This window comes from Engystomops pustulosus, chromosome 1 (assembly GCF_040894005.1).
Source record: "Engystomops pustulosus chromosome 1, aEngPut4.maternal, whole genome shotgun sequence".
NCBI lineage: Eukaryota > Metazoa > Chordata > Amphibia > Anura > Leptodactylidae > Engystomops > Engystomops pustulosus.
The window spans coordinates 271821930-271844352 of NC_092411.1; the positions used below are offsets into that span (position 1 = coordinate 271821930).

The 22423-nt window shown below is 43.7% G+C and overlaps 1 protein-coding gene across 4 annotated transcripts in view; it reads left to right on the forward strand.

Annotated features, from left to right (window-relative positions):
* Nucleotides 1-15684, forward strand: part of ZFYVE28 (zinc finger FYVE-type containing 28) — a 107779-nt gene extending 92095 nt beyond the window's left edge. For 3 of the 4 annotated variants that reach the window (XM_072126198.1, XM_072126199.1, XM_072126196.1), the window contains 5 exons: nucleotides 7135-7289; nucleotides 8326-8442; nucleotides 9093-9197; nucleotides 9926-10029; nucleotides 12210-15684. In XM_072126198.1, the coding sequence (XP_071982299.1) occupies nucleotides 7135-7289; nucleotides 8326-8442; nucleotides 9093-9197; nucleotides 9926-10029; nucleotides 12210-12341 (613 nt within the window). In that variant the 3' untranslated portion in view covers nucleotides 12342-15684. The remainder of the gene's footprint in view (nucleotides 1-7134; nucleotides 7290-8325; nucleotides 8443-9092; nucleotides 9198-9925; nucleotides 10030-12209) is intronic. The other variant, XM_072126197.1, reaches the window with a different exon arrangement.
* The last annotated feature ends 6739 nt before the right edge of the window (nucleotides 15685-22423 follow it).

Sequence of the window (22423 nt, forward strand, 5' to 3'; positions counted from 1 at the left end):
GACCATGTGACCAGCCTCATTTACATAATAAAGAAACGGTGATTTTATAATGATAAATGTATGAAATAACTAGATTAAGGCTGGGATGGGATGCTTGTGTGCTGCTTCAATAGGTAGAGGTGACAGGACAAGTGAAACAGACCTGGTGACAGGTGTACTTTAAAGCGAGCCTATCACCAGGAATATCATTTTAAGCTGGTGATAGGTTCCAAAAGCCTATGTTATGCTGATTTAAAAAATGTCATTGTCAGCATTCTAAATCTTTTCAATACTTTATAAAACTTTGTTTCACATTACCTAACTCTCTGCCAGCAGTGTGTGGTGAGTTCCCGGGGGCAGCTGCAGCCTGTGTGTGCCTGTGTCAGTCTCCTCTTCTCTGCTCTCATCCAGCTCCCTCCGCCAACCCTGTCATGTGCATTGAGCAGACAGGGGAGGGATGATGGTGTTGAGAAGAGGATACTGAGGCACAGGCTGCTGCACTTGTAGGAGGAGAGGGAAGAGGATGGTGTGGAGGAGACTGAGGCAAAGGCTGCTGCACTTGTGGGAGGAGAGGGAAGAGGATGGTGTGGAGGAGACTGAGGCACAGGCTGCTGCACTTGTAGGAGGAGAGGGAAGAGGATGCTGTAGAGGAGACAGAGACTCAGGTTGCTGCACTTATAGGAGGAGAGGAAGAATGTATGAGGAGACTGAGACACAGGCTTTTGCACGTGCAGGAGGGGTCCAACAGGGGTGTATCTAGGAGAGGCAGGGCCCCATTTAGAAGCCTGCTATGTGGCCCCTGCCTCTCCTAGATACGCCCCTTCCTGTAAGTACAACAGCCTGTGTTTCAGTATCCTCTCCTCCACGTCACCCCCTTCCCACTTAAAAAGTATACAGTACATATTTGTATACTCACACATGCGAGTTACAATCACACATTTATACACTTCTGCGCACACATATAGAGCATATACACACATGCAGTGCCATATACAAACGTACATCATATATACACACACCATATACTGTATACACATATAGAGCATATATACATCACATATATGTTGTATAGATATTATGCTGTACAATGTGTAGCATAATATATATATACTGGTGCGTATCCTCCACTCTTAAGTGTGTCAGGTTGGATGCCGGGACCACCTGACACTGTGGGCCCCATAGTACCTGCTATGGCTAATAGAGAAAACCACCTACCATACAGGGAGGGTATGTAGGGAATTAGCAAGGTTAGTAATTTTTTAGTGTTTTATTATATGCTACATATTGGTTGCTATATCTGGTTAATATCTTCTATCATTTCTGTATTATAACTCAACTTTTATCTGCTCAATTAGTTTTCTTTTCCGCTTTTCCATCATTATAACTTTCCTCCTTCCTTACATCTAGGCCTCGGATCTTCCAGATGAACATAACACTTCTTTTCCCTGTTCTCTCTGCACTTCTAGGCTTTGTGTTTCTCTTCCCTCCTGTACTAACACCAGGTTTCCTTCCTCCTCGCGTCTCCTCTGCTGCTGGTAATGAGCGGCGGTGACCTCCGCAGCTTAATGAATAAACTCCCAGGACTTAATAGCATCTCCCTGTTATCTGGAGTGCGTTAACCTCCGCTGTCACCCGCCATCCGCACTGATAATACCGTATGTTGTGTGTTTATTGCAGGAGCCGCATATAACCCCGGTGACATCACAGGCAGCAGAGATGCTTATTACATTTGTACAAGCGTTCATTACACCGTATGCCGCATTAATGTATATACGCGCTCTCCGGATTTCGTGTAGCCTCTGTCACTATAGATTTAAAGGGAATGTATCCTGTTTGTAATTTTGGTCTGATTCTTTAAATCCCAAGCTGATCTTTAATATTTTGCAAGTAATTTAGTTTTTTTTTATGTGTATTTATCATTGCATGTAGTTATAGGTATTGCAGATGCAATACACAGAAATATGTCGGTGTTCAGTCATGGAGTATAGCGCGTCCTCAGAGAAGTGAGAGGGAATTAATTTACAGAGCCTTGAAGGGGTTTTAGGGATCTAATATTGATGATCTCTCAATAGATTGGTCATTGGAATCAATTGGCTGGAAAAGTTCTTTAAGACGGCTCCATCTTTCTTCTATGGGAGAGGCAGCGGACTTCCTAAATCCTTTATTAGTCTCTAGGGTAGCCTTGTATCTGGAGTAGCTGACCTCTTATTCAACCCAACACTATTACATCCCATCCATTATCAACCTGTGTTGTTAGTTTGACCAGGAATGCATGTCCTTCAATAGGTAGCGGGGTGCCAGACCCATTTATGGCTCTCTCCCTCTCTCAAGAATAAAGGATAAGTTGTTTGGAAAATTTGCATGACATTTGCTCAGTCAACATCGGCTGCTACTACAGAAATCGGCGGTGGTTTGGCTTCGCATTCATTAAATTGAAATAACTGACACTGGACAACAATTAAAGGGAACCTGTCACCAGGTGCCTTATTTTCACTAAAGGCAAATTTGCCTTTCTGCTTTCTCTAAGCTTTTGCATTACAATATACACTCCCCGGTCACTTTATTAGGTACACCATGCTAGTAACGGGTTGGACCCCCTTTTGCCTTCAGAACTGCCTCAATTCTTCGTGGCATAGATACAACAAGGTGCTGGAAGCTCCTCAGAGATTTTGGTCCATATTGACATGATGGCATCACACAGTTGCCGCAGATTTGTCGGCTGCACATCCATGATGTGAATCTCCCGTTCCACCACATCCCAAAGATGCTCTATTGGATTGAGATCTGGTGACTGTGGAGGCCATTTGTGTCCAGTGACCTCATTGTCATGTTCAAGAAACCAGTCTGAGATGATTCCAGCTTTATGACATGGCGCATTATCCTGCTGAAAGTAGCCATCCGATGTTACAGGGTACATTGTGCTCATAAAGGGATGGACATGGTCAGCAACAATACTCAGGTAGGCTGTGGCGTTGCAACGATGCTCAGTTGGTACCAAGAGGCCCAAAAAGTGCCAAGAAAATATTCCCCACACCATGACACCACCACCACCAGCCTGAACCGTTGATACAAGGCAGGATGGATCCATGCTTTCATGTTGTTGACGCCAAATTCTGACCCTACCATCCGAATGTCGCAGCAGAAATCGAGACTCATCAGACCAGGCAACGTTTTTCCAATCTTCTACTGTCCAATTTCGATGAGCTTGTGCAAATTGTAGCTTCAGTTTCCTGTTCTTAGCTGAAAGGAGTGGTCTTCTGCTGCTGTAGCCCATCTGCCTCAAAGTTCGAAGTACTGTGCGTTCAGAGATGCTCTTCTGCCTACCTTGGTTGTAACGGGTGGCGATTTGAGTCACTGTTGCCTTTCTATCAGCTCGAACCAGTCTGCCCATTCTCCTCTGACCTCTGGCATCAACAAGGCATTTCCGCCCACAGAACTGCTGCTCACTGGATGTTTTTTCTTTTTCGGACCATTCTCTGTAAACCCTAGAGATGGTTGTGCGTGAAAATCCCAGTAGATCAGCAGTTTCTGAAATACTCAGACCAGCCCTTCTGGCACCAACAACCATGCCACGTTCAAAGGCCTCAAATCACCTTTCTTCCCCGTACTGATGCTCGGTTTGAACTGCAGGAGATTGTCTTGACCATGTCTACATGCCTAAATGCACTGAGTTGCCGCCATGTGATTGGCTGATTAGAAATTAAGTGTTAACGAGCAGTTGGACAGGTGTACCTAATAAAGTGGCCGGTGAGTGTAATTGTGTGTTATAACTTACCTTGCACCCTGACCGAGTCCCAGGGGTTGGGCTTTGGTTTAGATGCATTTTAAAAAACATGTGACTTGTCTGTGTTACTCACTCCTCAGCGCTCAGTCACCACCTTTGTGTTCCTGTACAGTTCCTCCCTCCTGCTCCTTCAGAGGTCACAGAGATGGAGTAGCTGTACAAGAGTACAAAGGTGGGGGGTTTAGAGCTGAGGAGTGAGTAACACAGACAAGTCACATGTTTTTTGAAATGCAGCCCAACCAAAGCCCATCCCCTCGGACTACACAATTATATTGTAATGCAAATGCTAATGAAAGATGGGTATATTTGCAATGCAGCTGTAATGGGCTTCTGCAATGAGCCGAGAGTGCATGTGTATGGGCAGGTCAGGAGGAATGGTAGAGCTTGTGTTTAGAGAGAAAATATGCGGTGCCAGAAGAGTGTGGCTGCCGCTTATCCCTGGACCCCATTTACTAAAATTATGCACAACATTTTTTCACTGATGATGGATTTTAGTTCTATTGTATTTATATTGTAAATACAGATAATTATTGTAATAAGGTTGTCCCTGATTGGTCGGTGCTATAGTAAGTATTACAGTAGAATACAGGACATCTCAGAATGTAATTTCACAGCCTCGTTGTGCAGCTTTCATCTCCAGACAGATATATTGTTCATTTCACAGACACTAGACGCATCCTCCTGGCCCCAGACGTGCCGCGCTATTACTCCCCGGTCGCTTGTCTCGCTCGCCCCGAACAGGGTGTAAATCTCAGAGACAAACTTGTGGTAGCAGGTTGTACTTTATATTTAATGTGTTTCCCGGTGGTATTGTGTCTGTGCTGCTATTTTACTCCTGTTATCTATGGTGCAGCATAAAGGACATTGCAGGTGCAAATTATTCATGTGTTCAGATTTTATAATAACAAATGAAATAATCGCTCCCCGATCCTCTTATTAGAAGGTTCTGCAGTTGAGATGAGCACCATCAGGTTCTGCGGCAGGTGAGGTGTGTAGAATGATGGTTTGCTGCAGATGAGGTTCTTCAGCAGCTGAGGCGTGTATTCATTATGATGTTCAACACTACCTGAGCAGTGTATTATGATGTTTTGCAGAAGCTGAGGCGTGTATTAAGAGGTTCCGCAGCGGCTGAGTCGTGTATTAAGAGGCTCCGCAGCAGCTCAGGCGTGTATTAAGAGGCTCTGCGGCGGCTCAGGCGTGTATTAAGAGGTTCTGCAGCAGCTCAGGCGTGTATAGGGAAGTTTTGCAGCAGCTGAGGTGTGTATTATGAGGTTCTGCAGCGGCTGAGTCGTGTATTAAGAGGCACCGCAGCAGCTCAGGCGTGTATTAAGAGGCTCCGCGGCGGCTCAGGCGTGTATTAAGAGGTTCTGCAGCGGCTCAGGCGTGTATAGGGAAGTTTTGCAGCAGCTGAGGTGTGTATTATGAGGTTCTGCAGCAGCTGAGGTGTGTATTATGAGGTTCTGCAGTGGCCGAGGTGTGTATACTGATCTGTATCTGCACACCTGTACAGTGCCATAATCATCACAGCGCTGTCCAGGTATTGACCTCTCCGGCAGATGCTCGGTGTCAGCTTCCAGGAGTGATTTATTACCTGCGCTTCCTGATCCGGATAATGACACTCTATTATTTTTGCTTACACTCTGGGAGTGATGAGATGGCGCTGGTCGTTACATTGATTTCAGGATTAGACGCTGATGATGCATATACCTCTAATGCTGGCGCTGCAGGCCTGACAACACAGGCGGTCCCCTACTTAAGAACACTCGACTTGCATACGACCCCTAGTTACAAACGGACCTCTGGATATTGGTAATTACTGTACTTTAGTCCTAGGCTACAATAATCAGCTATAACCGTTATCACAGGTGTCTGTAGTGAAGCTTTAGTGTTAATATTGATTCTTATGACAACCCAACATTTCTAAAATCCAATTGTCACAGAGACCAAAAAAGTTCTGTCTAGGATTACAATGATAAAATATACAGTTCCGACTTACATACAAATTCAACTTAAGAACAAACCTACAGACCCTATCTTGTATGTAACCCGGGGACTGCCTGTATATAGCTCTGTGATTAAACAGGTCCCGTGGGGGGGGGGGGGGTACATAAATCCTGGGGTTCAACTTCCTTTTGCCCCCTGATATTTTAGTTCTGAGGCGAACAATATTAAAACCTGTGACCGCTTCACTGTCTGTAGTCTAAAAGCCAACTCCAATCATGATAGATTTGGGGTTTCAGAATGGGGGACCCCACTATTCATTACATGTTTTTAGTCTCTAAAATAGACAATACATCAGGACTAACCTGCTTTATGGCAGCTGCAATTAATGGGATTTGACGCCCTGTTATGTTTTTGGAAATTATTAAAGGAGTTGTCCGGAAGTTGAGAAACATTTCTGCTTTCTTCCAAAATCGGTGCCACCCTAGACCATGTCTTGTGATTGGTCTAAGAATTAATGGAGCTTAGCTGCAATGCCATGATCTGTCCATGATCAGGTGGGGAGCTGTTTTTGGAAGAAAGAATCCATGTTGTTGTTTTTTTTAACCCTTTGAATGCAGCCCCTTCCCCAGGACCTGGATTACCTCGCATTATCTAGGCCTTTTTTTTATGTTGTTCACCTTCAGTACTGAGATGACTCTGCTCAACGTATCCAAGTCTGCAGAGTAAAGCTTGAAAACTGTTTAACATCGACCAAAAGTGTGTCTGGAGTGGTTCCCTTTTCAAGGTTTTGGGGTTTTATTCTTAAAGTCTTTATATTACTTGATTACTCGGGACATTCGAGAAGGTTGACGAACTAGAGATGAGTTTACCGTCCTGCTTCATCCCACCCTACAGAAGGGGGCTCTTCCTCTACCTTGTTCAGGTTGATAGTCTGCGGGTCAAGGGTCTGAGCTCAAAATTATGGCTTGGGGTCTAAAGACTGATATAGGTGTGTCATGTATATTTGTAGACAGCACATCTGTATAGATGACAAGACGCCCGTCCATGGAGATGACTTCATCAAGGAGGAGTCAGATGATTCAGGTTAGGGCTCTCCATTAGTGGTTTGAGGCCTGAAGAAGTTTGAGAACGACTTTTGGAACTCTTAGAACTTCCATTGTATGGCAGGTATTGGATGACTCTCTCTCACCCCCGGAATCTCATCTGGCAATTGTCACATTGTGTCTCCAGTAATGACAGCTGAGGGAAGGCATCTGTCAGGCTTGTTATGCCGTGATAGAAGTCTGTATTTCTCCTATGCCGTGTGCGCCTCTCTCCTGACCTTTCCTGTATCCTCTATGATAATACATCACCATCGCTCCGGCTGCTTTCACGGCGGCTGATGATTATTATTTTTTTTTCTTCTCCTTCCGTCATGTCTTCTCCAGCAGCCTGATGACCAGCTCCTGCTCATCAGATGACATTGATCAGGAGGAAATTCAACTGGCGTTGAAAGCTGCAAAGATTGCTTCCAGACAAAAGATCAGATCCCGTTTCCACAGCAGTAATGACCTCATTCACCGGCTCTTTGTCTGCATCTCAGGTGCGTCTCCTCCTCAACTCATCAGTTCTCCATGCAAGAAGTGATCGGTTTTCTGCTCCTTCCAGATGTGACTCTGCACATATGTGGTTAATCTGGGGTCTTGCAATGCTTCATTTCTAGGGTTCCTCTTTACTAGAATTCTCTAGTGATATGAAACCCAGCAGATGTAGATCCACTAAACCCCCAGAAGTACTGGGAGTCCCCCTACCTCCTGTTATTTTCCCAATTAGGTCTGCACTTCAGAGTCCTCTCTGTTTAGCGAACAATGACCCTTGACTTTGTAGAACTAGGCACATAGCTGGAAACAGGCCAGAGCCAGTGCAGTCAGAATTTGGAAGGGCATCCTGTCAATGGGCACCATTGCAGGTTGCTATTAAACTAGGAACATTGCTCAGGCACCTTACCCTGGCAGAGCTGGGGGTAGCAGGTCAAATAGGGTCCCAAACACTTAATCGGGCAGACGCGGGGGATTTGGAAGGACATATAATGAATGGACACCATTTCAGAAAACTGTTAAACTAGGAACATTATTGCTCAGGCACCTTACCATGGCAGGTGGAGTTCAATCTTAACTGGTTATCCAGGCTGAGGCATGGGAGCAGGCTGACCAGGCTCCTAAACTGTTAATTAGGCAAAGGGTAGATATTGGAAGGATATAATGTGAACACTAGTGCAGGATACTATTAAATTAGGAAACTTACTGCTCAGGCACCTTACCATGGCAGTCGGAGAAGCAACATAATAGCTTATAAAAATTTTGAATGCAGTCCTGGATGTGAATGGTGCATAAAAATGTCCCCCTAATATATTTTCAATAGTAGTAAAGCAAAATAAACATATGAAGCCAGAGACTTTATGAAAAGGGAACTCCATATCTTCTGTCTGGTGCACATCCTCGGGGGCGGAGAATAATTCATGGCTTCTCTGTATTGTGTTCATTGAACCAGGTTCTTGTGGATCACCTCTGCCACCTTTTAGTGCTCAATCAGTTGGATCTTTCCTTTGACGTTTTCCTCTTCCTCCTTGTGGGCCTCAGGTGTCGCCGATCAGTTGCAGACAAATTATGCAAGCGATTTAAGAAGTATTCTGAAGACGTTGTTTGAAGTCATGGCCACCAAGCAAGAGGTGGACGACAAGGGGAAGCAGAAGAAAGGTAATCGGCGTCACCATAGACTTACCGCTAGATTTACAGGAAAGTGTATACAGAGTAAACACTGTGCCTCTACCGCCCCCTATGTGTAAAGTTCTAATAAAGCTAAGTGACTGCTATATGATGCAGTGACATCATTACATTCTGCACTGGCTTCTCTTTTTGCCAGTAAAGTAATAATGATAATTAGGAATAAATCCTGATGACTCGGCTGCCGCAGGACAAGTTTGGGACCGTTCCGAGTTTCTGTGACTTGGCACAGGCCGCACATTACTGACACTGATAATATGCCATTAGTAATGCGAGAGGATTTACATCTAGTCGGTGCAGTGCCGTATTTTCTCTATGTTTTAAATGAAATAGGTAACATGCTAATCATGTTATCTATAGATGGTTATCCCATAAGTCAAGGTCTGACCTATTATAGAGCCTTGAGACAAGACCAGGGACATCCGTTATTGCCTCTCATCGGTGCAGTGCAGAGTTCTTAATATTTGGGTGTGATGACTTTGCAGCAGTACTTAAAAGGACCAGTTATCTTCTATAAAATTTTTGGATGTGCAATTTAATTTTGGGATTAACGGTACAACGTCGCCGTCTAGTGGTGGCTGTACAGAATGCAGAGCGGCACTAAGATGTGACATGTCTTGCAGTGAGCCAGGGGCTACGGAGCGCTGCACTGGAAGATTGTGCTCTATGCCAGGAGACCATCTCCTCTTCAGAGCTGGCGGCCAAGGCCCGAGACGGGGAGTTTGAAGGTATCGTATGGACAGATACACTGTGCTTCTTTAATAAAAAATTATTATTTCCATCTCATGGATCGTCCAGAACAAGTGTGAAGAGACTATGTGCAGGATGTGCAGTATCCAGTTGGTGGCGCCAGGCACCAGATCCTATACACTGGACGGGGATTGGAGGAGGAGTCTCTATTTAATCTATTTAAAGCAAACCTCTCACCAGGAATGTCATTTTTGGCTGGTAACAGTTTCCAATAGCCTATGCTGGTTTTAAAATGCATTTGTCTGCATTCTGTATTGTTTCAGTACTTTATTAAACTTTATTTCACATTACCTGGCTCCCCACCAGCAGTGTGTGGAAATTTTTGGGGAGGGGGTATGAACTGCAGCATGTGTGTGCCTGTATCTCCGTCTTCTCTCCTCCACCTCATCCAGCTAATTCCTCCTCCCCCACTTCCTGTCATGTGCTTTGAGCAGACGGGGGGGGGGGGGAGGAGAGGAGAATGCATGAGGAGACTGAGATTCAAGCTGCGGATGCTGCTTCTCCTCCAGGACTCACCACATGCTGCTGACAGGGAGCCAGGTAATGTGACAAAGTTTTATAAAGTACTGAAATGATTCAGAATGCTGACATTTTTTTAAATCCGCAAAGCAGAGGCTATTGGAACCTGTCACCAGCTAAAAATGACATTCCTATTTCTTCCATACTATACAAAATAATATAAATTATATAATCTAATCCCCCACAGATCCTCCGGACTGGGTACCAGATGAGGTCTGCAGTCTGTGCACGGCGTGTAAAGCTCCCTTCACAGTCATCCGCAGGAAACACCACTGTCGCAGTTGCGGCAAAGTAAGTGATGATCAGGTCTTTGTAGTGACTATTACTTATTTTATATGAGTGCAGTTTTCCCAACATTTTGATTGGCTACAGCAGTTTGTAACTCCACCCACTCTGATACTGCCCTTATCAGTACAGTCTTCTCCTACTGTTACACTGTTATAATCTGATTGTGTTCAATGTAACAAGTTTAAAGGGTGTATCCACCTATGGGGCCTACACCAGACAGGGATCCCATGAGCTTTGAGCCAAGGAAGTTACATTCTTTGAAGAGAACCTGTAATGCAAATTAACCCATACAAAGTAAAGACTTCATTAAAAACTATGATTAAAAAGCATTACCCTTATCCCTAAATAAAATCCATGGCTGCAATGTTACAAAAATCAGTTTGAAAACTTATATGCAACTTAAATGCTGTATGGAACATGGTGAAAACTCTGTTACATCATTGGGCACTTAAAGTCATGTGACCAGGATGACGTCAATTAAGGTCCTGTTACATTTGGAACATCTACCCCATGTATGTATCTGATCACATGAAATCGCAGTAGCCTCCATGGACTTCTACTCCTCCTCATCCTCTATGGAGGCTGCTGTGATTTCATGTGATCAGATACATACATGGGGCAATGCTTTTTAATCATAGTTTTTTAATGCAATCTTTATTTTCGGTGGGTTAATTTGAATGACCGGTTCTCTTTAAGGGACTTGATGTAGAGGTGCCTTGCTGAGCGCACAGGAATTGCTTTATGGCAGAGGCGCTGCCCCATGCAGATTGCAGACTCGGCTCTGCAGATATAAATCATGGCTCTCACTTTGCATTGCATATATTTCACGCACATTAAAGCCGTAGTGAATCATGAAACAATTACCGGCCCCTGGCGAGAAGTCTCTGCTTGTAAAACAAAGGCTAATTTGATAGAAATATATACGGTAAAGATGTCGGATTGTTCTGCTGCTTTTCATCATTAATTCCCTTTTTCATTCTGCTCCCATTTACTGCAAGGTCAGGTGTAGGATTCTAGGGGGCACTGGTAGGGGGCGCACTGGAGCCAGGCCTGCTCATGGCTCTTCATGGAGCTAGGTGGACAAGGGAGGAGCTGAATTGTGTAAAGTCCCTGCAAAATGGTGTAGATGTGAAATGGGGCCTAATCCTGCTACTCCACAAGGGTGTATGTTCACACCGATATCGGTGAGGATCCAAAATCCAATTAATGAGCTTTTACCGACTTCCATTGTTATCCCCTATCCACTCACCGGTGGGACCCCAGCTCAATCATTGGCAGGTGGAGCATGTGTCCTGCTGTTTTATTAGTTTCTATGGGAGTGTCAGAAATTTCTGAGCACAGCGCTCTGGTATCTACTTCATTACCTCAGCACTGCTCTGCTTTTTCTGGCACTCCCATAGTATTGAGTGGAGCATCAGGACACATGCTGGACCTGCTGCTTCATTTCGTTAGTGAGAACAGGCGTTTGGTGAAGGTCCCAGCAGTCGGATTGGAGCGGTGGGGGGAGTCCCAGCTGTTGAATTGGAGCGGGGGGGAGGGTCCCAGCAGCTGGAATGGAGTGGTAATGGGGTCCCAGCAGTCCGAGTGGAGCGGTGGGGGGAGGTTTTGTTGGGGTCCCAGCAGTCGGATTGGAGCGGTGGGGTAAGGGTCCCAGCAGTCGGATTGGAGCGGTGGGCGTCCCAGCAGTCGGAATGGAGTGGGGGGGGGGGGGGGGTCCCAGCAGTCGGATTGGAGCGGTGGGGGGTCCCAGCATTCGGAATGGAGCGGTGGGGGGGTCCCAGCAGTCGGAATGGGGGGGGGGGGGGTCCCAGCAGTGGGATTGGAGTGTGTGTGTGGGGGGGTTCCAGGAGTCGGATTGGGGCAAGGGGGGGGGGGGGGTGAAGCACTCCCTTGTTGCTTATAGCAGCCAATCAGCTTTTGTTTTGTGGACGGACTGAAAGCCACACTTTAATAGTTCACCATCTATTAGACCATTTCCATAAAGGAGGCCCTGGTTGCTATGGTAACACTTCTTGTTGTCATGCCTCTGGATGGGGCCTACTATTTCGGCCTAGACGTAAAATATTGAAAAAGCTTTTCACTTTTTTATTTTATACCAAAGATCCCTTTAAATCCTGAGGAAAAAATACATCCACGGTCTGGTAAATGTGTGTTTATAATAATCAATTCTTCTTCTCCTCCAGATCTTTTGTTCTCGCTGCTCTTCCCATTCCGCTCCATTACCGCGTTACGGGCAGATGAAGCCGGTTCGCGTCTGTACGCACTGTTACATGTTCCACGTCACGCCCTTCTACAGTGACAAAGCTGCAATTTGATGCCATGATACAAGCGGGGGAGGGGCACTTGGGCCAAGAATTTTCACAGAATAAGGACTATGCTGGAGGCATGCAGGCTTTAATTTAAACTTTAATATTATTATTATTTGTAAAGAGAAGTTTTGATTTGTGTTTATGTTTCTTAAGCTGCTAAATGAAAAAAAAAAAAAAGAGGATGAAATACGTGGCTCTCGGCTTCAGTACAGTCTTCCAAATGTTCCGCCACTGGCACAGCAAACGCCATGACACAGAAGACTTCACGGATCTCACTGCATCAGCGCTTACTTTAAACATTTAAGATTGTAGCATCCATCACAGCACAGCTGTAAAGCATGGCTGCACCGATGAAACCCCGCCCCCGAGGATCCAATCTTCTCCTATCTTCCACTTTCCACATTGTGTCGTCACCTCTAAGAAGATCTATAGAGCAGAATCAAGATGGAATGAGAACATATAGCTAGTAGGATTATTATTTGTATCCTCCTTTAGAGATACATGGGCCTTCGCAGTGAGTTTGCTGCAGTTTTTGGCTTTTTTGCTTTGCTAATTTACAGCAATAACTTAGCACATACTATAAGTATTACCGCTGCTTAGTTTTTACTCTTGATTTGAGGAGCCATTCCAGTCATATTTGGAATTTACTCTGTTTGTCTCCTTATTTTGCTATATAGGGGGCAGTATTGTAACACCTTCCTATATTGTCACACCCCGCATTTCTTCCCAACTTTAGGCAGCTCACAATGGATTCCCCTGAAGGGGGCGGTGATGACCGCAGGAGAAAGGTCTTCCCATATCAAGCATGATGCAACTTTTTTATTTGACATATTTTTATACAGAGAAACTTCTATTATGATTGGTGACTGGAATGGTTCATAAGTCACATGTTATATATAACATTCCTTTACATGCAATAGGGGAACCAGTTATCCAAATTGTACAAAGTTCTCAAATCTACTGAGTGTAATGATACCTCGGGGGAGGGATTATTCACATGGGTCCCGCCCACGCTGAGCCTTTAGAACTGATAGGGATCATTTGATACCAATTGTAAACACATTCTTATAAGAAGTCATTGTTTTTTTTATTTTTCAAAAATTCACACACTTTTTTTCTTTTTTTTTGTGTGTGAACCATGTGTTAAAGGGGTATGTCAACCTAAAAGAAAACGCCACCCGATAAAAGGTACATGAAAGAACAGGGGATGGGGGGGGGGGGAGTAGAATGGTTCCCATACAGGTTCTTTGCTGCCAGGTAGGTGGTCCTGGAAGAACTGCCCACTTGACACTTATTAGCATATTAGATGCTAACACTGATGCCACTGGATTGCTCATGAATGCCTAGGGGTACAGAAAAAATTCCAGCTGCTCCAGAATCGGTGAGAGAACCCATTAAAAAAAACAAGTTGTTTGAGGCGGTGGATAGGGAACATTCCCTACATGTGTCTGCTCTGCGGCGAGGGTTCCTATATGTTACCAACATGTATACACAGACCTTGATGCTATATGTGCAGACTCACACCATATACTGACACTATGGAGCCAATGTCATAATATCCTTATTGAATCACTGGGACCTCAAAGGGACCATTTTGGGTCCCTTTTATTATTTTTTTTATTTAATTTTTTTTTTTTTTTTTTATAATTCACGTTTTCTGTGTTGACCCTTTTACTGGTGTTTGACTTGTTTGTTCTTATTTTCTGTTATTTTATGTGTTTACTACTTTTCCCAATGATTTGCATAAATTGGCCTGAAAACTGAGGACACTATTGTAGCTAAAGAGATATTCTGAGTCATTTCAGTACTTTATAAAACTTTATTTCACATTACCTGGCTCCCTGCCAGCAGTGTGTGGTGAGTCCCACACCCGCCAGGATGCTGGCAGGGAGCCAGGGAATGTAACTCAGACTATTATAAACTACTGAAATGATTCTGTATGCTGACAGACATTTTTAAAACCGGCTTAGGTTATTGTAACCTGTCACCAGCTAAAAATCGTATTCATGGGGACAAGTTCACTTTAAAGGGGTTGTATAAGCTTAGAGAAACTGCTTTTGTCTATGAACAGCGCCACTCTTGTCTGCAGACTATTCCTGGTATTGCACCTCATTCATGACACAAAGCGGTTATCTTGTGCATAGAATTTTTTTCCATCAATTTACAATTATATATTACAACTAAGAAACTTTGCAAATATCACATCCATTACAATTTGCATCGTGTTTATTTCTCTACTCACTTCCAAAGCTGCGTTTAAAATTCTGCAGGCTTCCTGGGATTTTGGGAATTTACATATCACAGGAGCCCCCTACTGGCCCAGTGTCTTTACAGTATGTGAGCTGCTGTGTACACAATGTTGTGCATCTATGACCAGTATACTGCACTAAACATCACATTATGGGAGAGGTAAGTGTCCTCTGATGGAATCAAAGTCGATGCTCAATAATCTCAAAATGAAGGGTTTAATGAGAACCTGTCACCAGGAATGTTATAAAACTTTATTTGACATTTATATAAGTTGATTTCATATTACCTGGCTCCCTGCCAGCAGCATGTGGTGAGTCCCGGGGGAGGGGCAGCTGCAGCCTGTGTGTTCCTTTGACTCCTCATACATTCTTCCTCTCCTCCCACCCCTCCCTGCTTAATTTACATGACAGGAAGTGGGGAGGGAGCTAGTGGACAGAGAATGACACCAGCCTGCAGCTGTCCCGGCCCCGGGGACTCAGCACATGCTACAGGCAGGGAGCCAGGTAATGTGAAATAAACTTGTATAAAGTACTCAAATGATTCAAAATGCTGACAAAAACATTTTTAAAATCCGTATAGCATAGGCTATTGGAACCTGTCATCAGCTAAAATTGACATTCGTGTTGACAGGTTTGCTTTACGATTACATTGCGGGCAGTGTCCTCCCCATCTCTAATACTGTACATGCAGACATTTGGTCTCTGGATCTTTCAGTTGAAGTTCTTGGGATCTTTCCAAAGTTTGTGTTTCACTTTATTAACATATCATCACCATTAAATTCTATAAAATGAGGACTTTGGTTAGGGCTTCAAAGGGTTCTACAACAGGTAACCTATTAGTCCTCATATAAACTATTTGGACTCCCCTACCTCTCCCTAATGTAACCTAGAAGACTCCCCTGTCTGTCACGTGCACCCGCTCCAGACTGGACAAGTCCTAAACACTGGAATATATTTAATTTTTTTTTCTTATTGTAGTCTCTGATGTTGACACTGGATGTAATTTTCACAGAAATGAAATTCTATTTGTGTGTACAGGTATACAGTCAATTGTTTTGTACACTGAGGGTTGTCAATAAAGTTACGTACATTGTCCATGTCATTTTGGAAAAGTTCCAGTGGGTCGTAGACTGAAAGTTAAACTGGACTCCTTTATCGTCTTGTGATCCTATATGTAAATCTGTATAATTGGTTGGATTATTGACCTGTTCTACAACCTATTGAAAAATTGGGGCTGGAGATAAGATTGTTGAAGAATTTGCTGCCTTGGGGGGGTTATACTGATGTAACTGATATATACAGTCAGTTCTTAGTTCCAATTTTCCGAATTATCCATGTCCTGTTTCTGATAATATCCAGATCCTTTGGTCTAAGCCATTGGTTTGTAAAGGCCAATTTTATTTGGGAAAGGAATTGGATGGATCATTTTTGGACAATCTTTCATTCTTCTTGAGTAGAATGTGTTGGTCGCTTCTCCTTACGTAGAGGATGGGTAACTACCACCCCCCCAAAAAATTGGTCTACCATGGTCAAACCTCTTCTATCCAGTTCATATAGACGAAAAATTGTCTTGGCCTGGACCATGAACATCTAAAAACTTCCTAAAACTTTGTGGTCTTGTTTATGGAATGATCCTTAGTACATCAACACTTGTTAGAGATCTCTGGAACCTACAGTTAGATTGATGTTGGCCAAGAATCTATTGATTTAGAATTTTCATAGTCTGTAGAACCTTCTCTACATCTAGTACCTTCCTCATGGAATTTTTGTTAGTTCCCACCACTTTCATAGTCTGTAGAACCTTCTCTACACCTTATAAGTTCCTCGTGATGGTTTGGTTGTACAGAATCTGGGAAGAGGTTATTGTCTCATGATGGTCAACTGTATGCCTGCTCCCATGTATAGAAGACTGAACGGAGACCTATGGACCGTACCACCAGAGTGGTGTCTACCAAGGACGGATATTCAGGCTCAAATCTCAGGCTTCACGTTGCAATATCCTTAGTTTCTTTTTAGTAGGGCTTGGATGTGTTCACCCAGCAGATCCCATATGCAGATGGACGACGACGTCTCCCGATACAGAACAATGTTATTTCATGGATTGTACTTCATTTATTTATAGCTTTTTTTTTTTTTTGTATATTAAATAAATCTGGGGGAAGGGAAACGAAGAAAAAACCTTTCCATATATCTATTTACTGATCTCAGATGCTGTACAGTAGTTTCTTATGTATATACTGAGATTTCTCTAATGAAAAGCACAATGAACATCTATGGACCCGTCGCGAAGGGAGACTTTTTTGTCTTGTAATAACTTAAGATGATTAAAATGACGGTAATTTCACTAAATGGTTTTTGGATCTCCTATTTTATTTTATATCATTTCTCCAGATATGGATTTGTACGAGTTAAATCTTTTAGGCCTGTGAAGAAAACCTCTTGATGAGAAATGACGTTTTGTGTATGCAGCTCCGGAGCGTAGCGATGTGTCTCCATAATTACAGACTCTATGTAGCCTGAAATTTCTTATAGGGTGGTAGAGAATTATTCTATCTGGGTTTGTTGATAGTCTATATACAGAACTGGAGGCTACACGGACATAGCATTTGGGGGTCCAGTTCTTCAATTAAAGTAGGCGAAGTACATATAGTAGGGCTCAAAAAGTCCACCTAATGAATATGCTATAAATGTAAAACAAAGAAAAATGAAGGTTTTAATTTTAAAATTTCCAACAGATTGGTTTCTACAGCTCTCCTGCTTAAGTATAGTTCCCATGGCAACAGACAACACACACACACACTGTGTAGTCTGGCTAACCTACCACAATTAAATTAGCATAAAGGGTGAAAACACCAGAATTAATTTGCATTATAGGACTATGCCCTAAATCCTCGGGGTGTAGGCACAAATATCGTCTATGAGCTCACAAAAAATTATCACTTTAAAAGACATTTGCCACCAGGATGAAAATCTGTATGCAAAAGAGCCTGAGGAGCTCCAGGCTCCATTAACACCTATGGAGCCTTGAGTCCCTTAGGCTCATTTGCATACAGTTTTTCATTTTGGTGGTAGATGCCCTTTAAGCAATAGGTCATAGAAAGTATAGCTAAGTAGGCTTAATAGTAGCTGCCACTGCAATACGGTATATGGCAGATTTTAATTTAATAATAAAGTGCAATGCAGATTTTTTTTTTTCACAAATCAAGATGTCATTAACATGTAAAACATCATTGCCTAATAAATTAATTATCTATGTACTGCTGACTCTTTGCTATCCTCCTCAGTTTAGTCTACTCCTACAGTAGCCGTTTCCCCCGGCTGTTTTGCTTATCCCTGTGAGACTGTAGCTTGTTTACACAAAGATCAGAAATACAGTTTCAGAGAGGGGAGTGGCTGCTTCTCCCTGCTCATTCTGGATGGAGGGGGGGTCCTGTGATGCTCTCTGTGTAGCTAGCAAAAAAACTTGTTACTGTGCAGCCCTTTGGATGTCGAAATTTCTTATACACAGTGATGAGGTAGGTACAAGATCTCCTAGCCTGTACAATTCATGCAACTGTTTCACTGCTGGTTTTTACCATTTATTCCATGCTCCATGCATCGTTTTTGTAAAGCAAGTTGACGTTAGATCCTGTATGTGCAGGCATAGTTTTACTTTTGGGAATCTCATTGAATTTACTACTAAATTAATGAGAACACAACGCATCATGGCACCTATGGGCAACCACCATATGGCAGTATGGGATAATAGATGTAGGCAACCTAATTTTCACTCCACTTCATGGCAAAGGCAGGAATTTCCAACCACTTTCCTGTTAATGAAAAAGAACAGAAAAGGGGGAGCGCAGCACAATAAGGGCATTGGTTTTTTTTTTTTATATCAAAGTGGCAATCAGAAATTTGGTGAAAATCATTATGAAATCGGAGTTCCACTTAAAGGGAACCTATCATCAGTAGTTTGCGTAATAAATCACTACCAGAGTATTGTCAAGCAGTGTAACACATTCTAGTTTTTGTTTCTTTCATGGCCCAGTGTGGTGGCATCAACCAGAAAATGAACTTTGAAGTGAGATGTAAATTGGTTTTATGAAGTCAAGGAGGAAGAGAGTTTAACACTGAAGTCAAGGTGGCGAGCTCTGAACGCCTCCTCCCCCGTGGACTTTAGGACATCTGGTTACTAATGTCTTCGTATGCAGGATCCTCAATTAAAGTGAAGGTTCTTTCTGAGGAAGATAGAGCTTGACTTCAGGGTTAAACTCTCTGCCTCCTTGACTTTATGCCACCAGTTTACGTGTCACTTCAAAGTAGATTTTCTGGATGATGCCACCACACTGGGTCATGAAAGAAACATGATCTGGAAGGTGTTCAGTTGCTTGACAACATACTGGTGAATTAGTGGATTATTAGGTCAATTTCTGCTGACAGGTTCCCTTTAAAGTACAATTTTGGAAAATATTTACTTTTGCCATTACCTTTTGGGTATTTTGCTATTTGTATGGAATCAACACCAACCTTACCAAAATGTAACACTAGAACAGTAGAAGTATAGAAGTAGAACACAATCTAATCGAACCCACAATACAGGGCAACGTTCAAGGCTTTTTCTCCTATTTGGGAAAATTTTTCGCAAGACTCCCAAAAAGTCATACGTGTGCAAAACATTCACAAATTGCCCAAGAAACACTCACAGTATTGTGGTGCATGTCTATTGGGGGGGTGAGGGGGGGCACATGGTGCCCCAGGATGTGATGTAAACCTCACCCCTCCCATCGGATCAGATATAGCTAGGTCAAGGCTACGACCTAGGGCACAGGTGCGGGGCAGGAATGCCGCAGACACGGCCCCCATCACACCCATGTGACGTGGAACTGGCGTAAGGCAATAAATAGTTGCGTACCAGCTCTGCTCCGTCTGCCACTATATTTGAAGTGTGGTGGGTGTAAACCTACAGCTTTTTGTCTGTATCTATCACTGTCCCACTATTTATCAAATATTTATCTAACTATTGCATCTGCCTGTATGTATCTTTCTACGTAAATATCTATCTAAAAGCAAAAACAAAACTACAGTATCACAAGCATGACGTTAAAGGAAACCTACCATCACGATTCTACCTATAAAGGTAGATCGGGTGGTAGGTGGATATAAGGGACGTGAGGATAGCTCTTTTTAGAGCTAATCCTCACGTCCCCGCTAACTTTTGGTACACTTTATGGAACTAATATGTAAATTTCGTTATGCGGCTACTGGGGCGTGGAGTAGCCGAGCACGAGGCTACACAGCATGGCTACTCCACGCCCCAGTAGCCACATTACTCCTCCTACCCTGTTGCGTGCGGCGCGCAGCTCCTTGTAGCTGCGCGCCCTCGTCCGACAAGCCGGCTACTGCGCATGCGCAGTAGCTGCGGCCTCGGAGCTGGGGCTGCTCAGCCGCCGGCCTGCGTTCTGCGCACGCGCAGAACGCCATCATGATGGACGAGGGTGCGCAGCTACGAGAAGCTGCGCGCCGCATGCAACAAGGTAGGAGGAGTAATGTGACTACTGGGGCGTGGAGTAGCCGCGCTGTGTAGCCTCGTGCTCGGCTACTCCACGCCCCAGTAGCCGCATAACGAAATTTACATATTAGTTCCATAAAGTGTACCAAAAGTTAGCGGGGACGTGAGGATTAGCTCTAAAAAGAGCTCTCCTCACGTCCCTTATATCCACCTAACACCCGATCTACCTTTATAGGTAGAATCGTGGTGGTAGGTGCCCTTTAAAGGGGTAGTCTAGTTACAACAATTTATAACTTGGTGATCCGTGAGGATCCCAGAATAAGGGTCTGTTGTACCCCAAATGAATGGAGCTGAAGGTCTGTCATGTGCGCTGAAGCTACATTCAATGTCCATGGCACTGTTTCTTGTTTTGCTTTTTGGCCAACCCATATATAATTATTATTATCTGTGCTGCGCAAACAGGAAAAATATAGCATAAGCTCTAAAATGTTTCACTGTCCCCGGATCCGATGAAAAAACTAACGTGAGAAATCATTAGAGGAGCTACTGCCATCCTGTGGTGAAAGATATAACTTACAAATGTAGGGGAGGTATATAAAAAAGTGTCTGAGAGGAAAACTGTTCTAGTTGCTCAAGGCCAGGGCTGGATTATACGGGTACTCCTGGGGAGAGTGCCTGGGGCCCTCACCACTTTGCCCTTAAAGGGGCCCCCACCAAATGTGGGTGATTCAGTCAGTCGCATAGCCGCATGAATTGTCCACAGTATGTGCAGGTCAGGCGACGGCTTTTACCTTAACCGGCTGCTGCTTTAACAGCCGGTTCAGAGACTTTAGCCTGTAGCAGAGCAAGGAAGCCGTTCCCTGTTTTGCTATAGACAATCGTGCTATGACAAGATGGTGGCATCCTGCCGCTGGCGCCACAATGACATCACACACTGCATCGCCATCTTGCCGATGGCAGTATCCTAACAACGCAAGGGAAGAGGTCAGCGCGCGTTGGGGGAACGGGGAAAGGTAAGTACAATTTTATTATTTTACCTAGGGCTGCATATAGTTATAGGGGGCTGTACAATGGGGCTGTATAAAGTGATTTCTGGGGGAAGTGGGGCTGTATATAGTGGTGGTTGCTGGGGAGCTGTATACAGTGATTACTGGGGAGGCTGTATATAGCGATTGCTGTTCCCTGTCTGGACTACATTCAATGGGGGCGCCCACCAACCTTAATCCGGCCCTGCTCATGGCAACCAATCAGAGATCAGCTTTAGTTTTCCCACAGCAGTTTATAAAATTAAAGCTGAGCTCTGATTGGGCAATTAGAACCGTTCTACTCTCAGACACCTCTGATAAATATCTATACTGACATGATAATAATGATATGTTTTTATAGATGCGATGTATTCAATAAAGACTTACTGAAAAATCCTAAATTTATCAGATTGGACTTCTAAAGAATTTCTATTTATTTCAAAAATGTGTTCGACAATGTAAAGAATTCCTTTAATAAGACCACTAAAAACACCATCTAATAAAACACAAACATATGCAAAAAATAAATGGGAACTTTACATATTATTGTATATTTGGGCCTTGACTATGGGCCCTGAGCTGTTGCTGAGTTGCTGGGCCATGGTTAGCATAGTAACCGTAATTAAGAGAGAAAACAAATTAGGGCCAGGAACCAGACAACTTGGCAAACTGGCATCAAGATAAAAATAATCAAAGGGCACATTATACATGATGTCATAATCCAATGGCAGCCAATCAGGTGCAAAATATTGGAGCCACGCCCACCCAGCTGTGGTATAAAAGAGAGTGCAGAAAGCCAGTGGTGGCAGTCATCCAGTAGTGAGACTGAAGTAGACCTGACAAGGGATTGCAGTGATCGGAGCACTTTTTACAGGTACCCGATTCCCAGTGAGAGGAGACGTGACAGACATACCTCCTAGTATCAAGAACCCAATCAAGACAAGTCGTAAGATTCTTCTGTTTAATATAAGACCTAGGTTGTGTTTCTAGGTGCCAGGGTTGAGGCGATATAGTCATTTGAAGTTGCCCACTGTCAAGATGCTTATACAAGTCTTTTCTGTACAGGGCATGTGCAAATAGGACGTATGGCAATCGTGAAGGGGTTAAACTCACTTCCTTTGATTGGCAGGCTTCAAACAGCAGCACGACAACAGACAGGTCCCATCTTTTGAGGCTAACAGGTTGGTCCAGTGGTCAGTTTTGCTGGAAAGATTTCCCGTGGAGCCAGGTAGGCTCTGCTGCAGGAGCAGCAATATAGCAATCCCTATGATAGGAGCAGACAGAGACACATCCAGAAGAAGAACTAATCTCTAGAGTGAGACC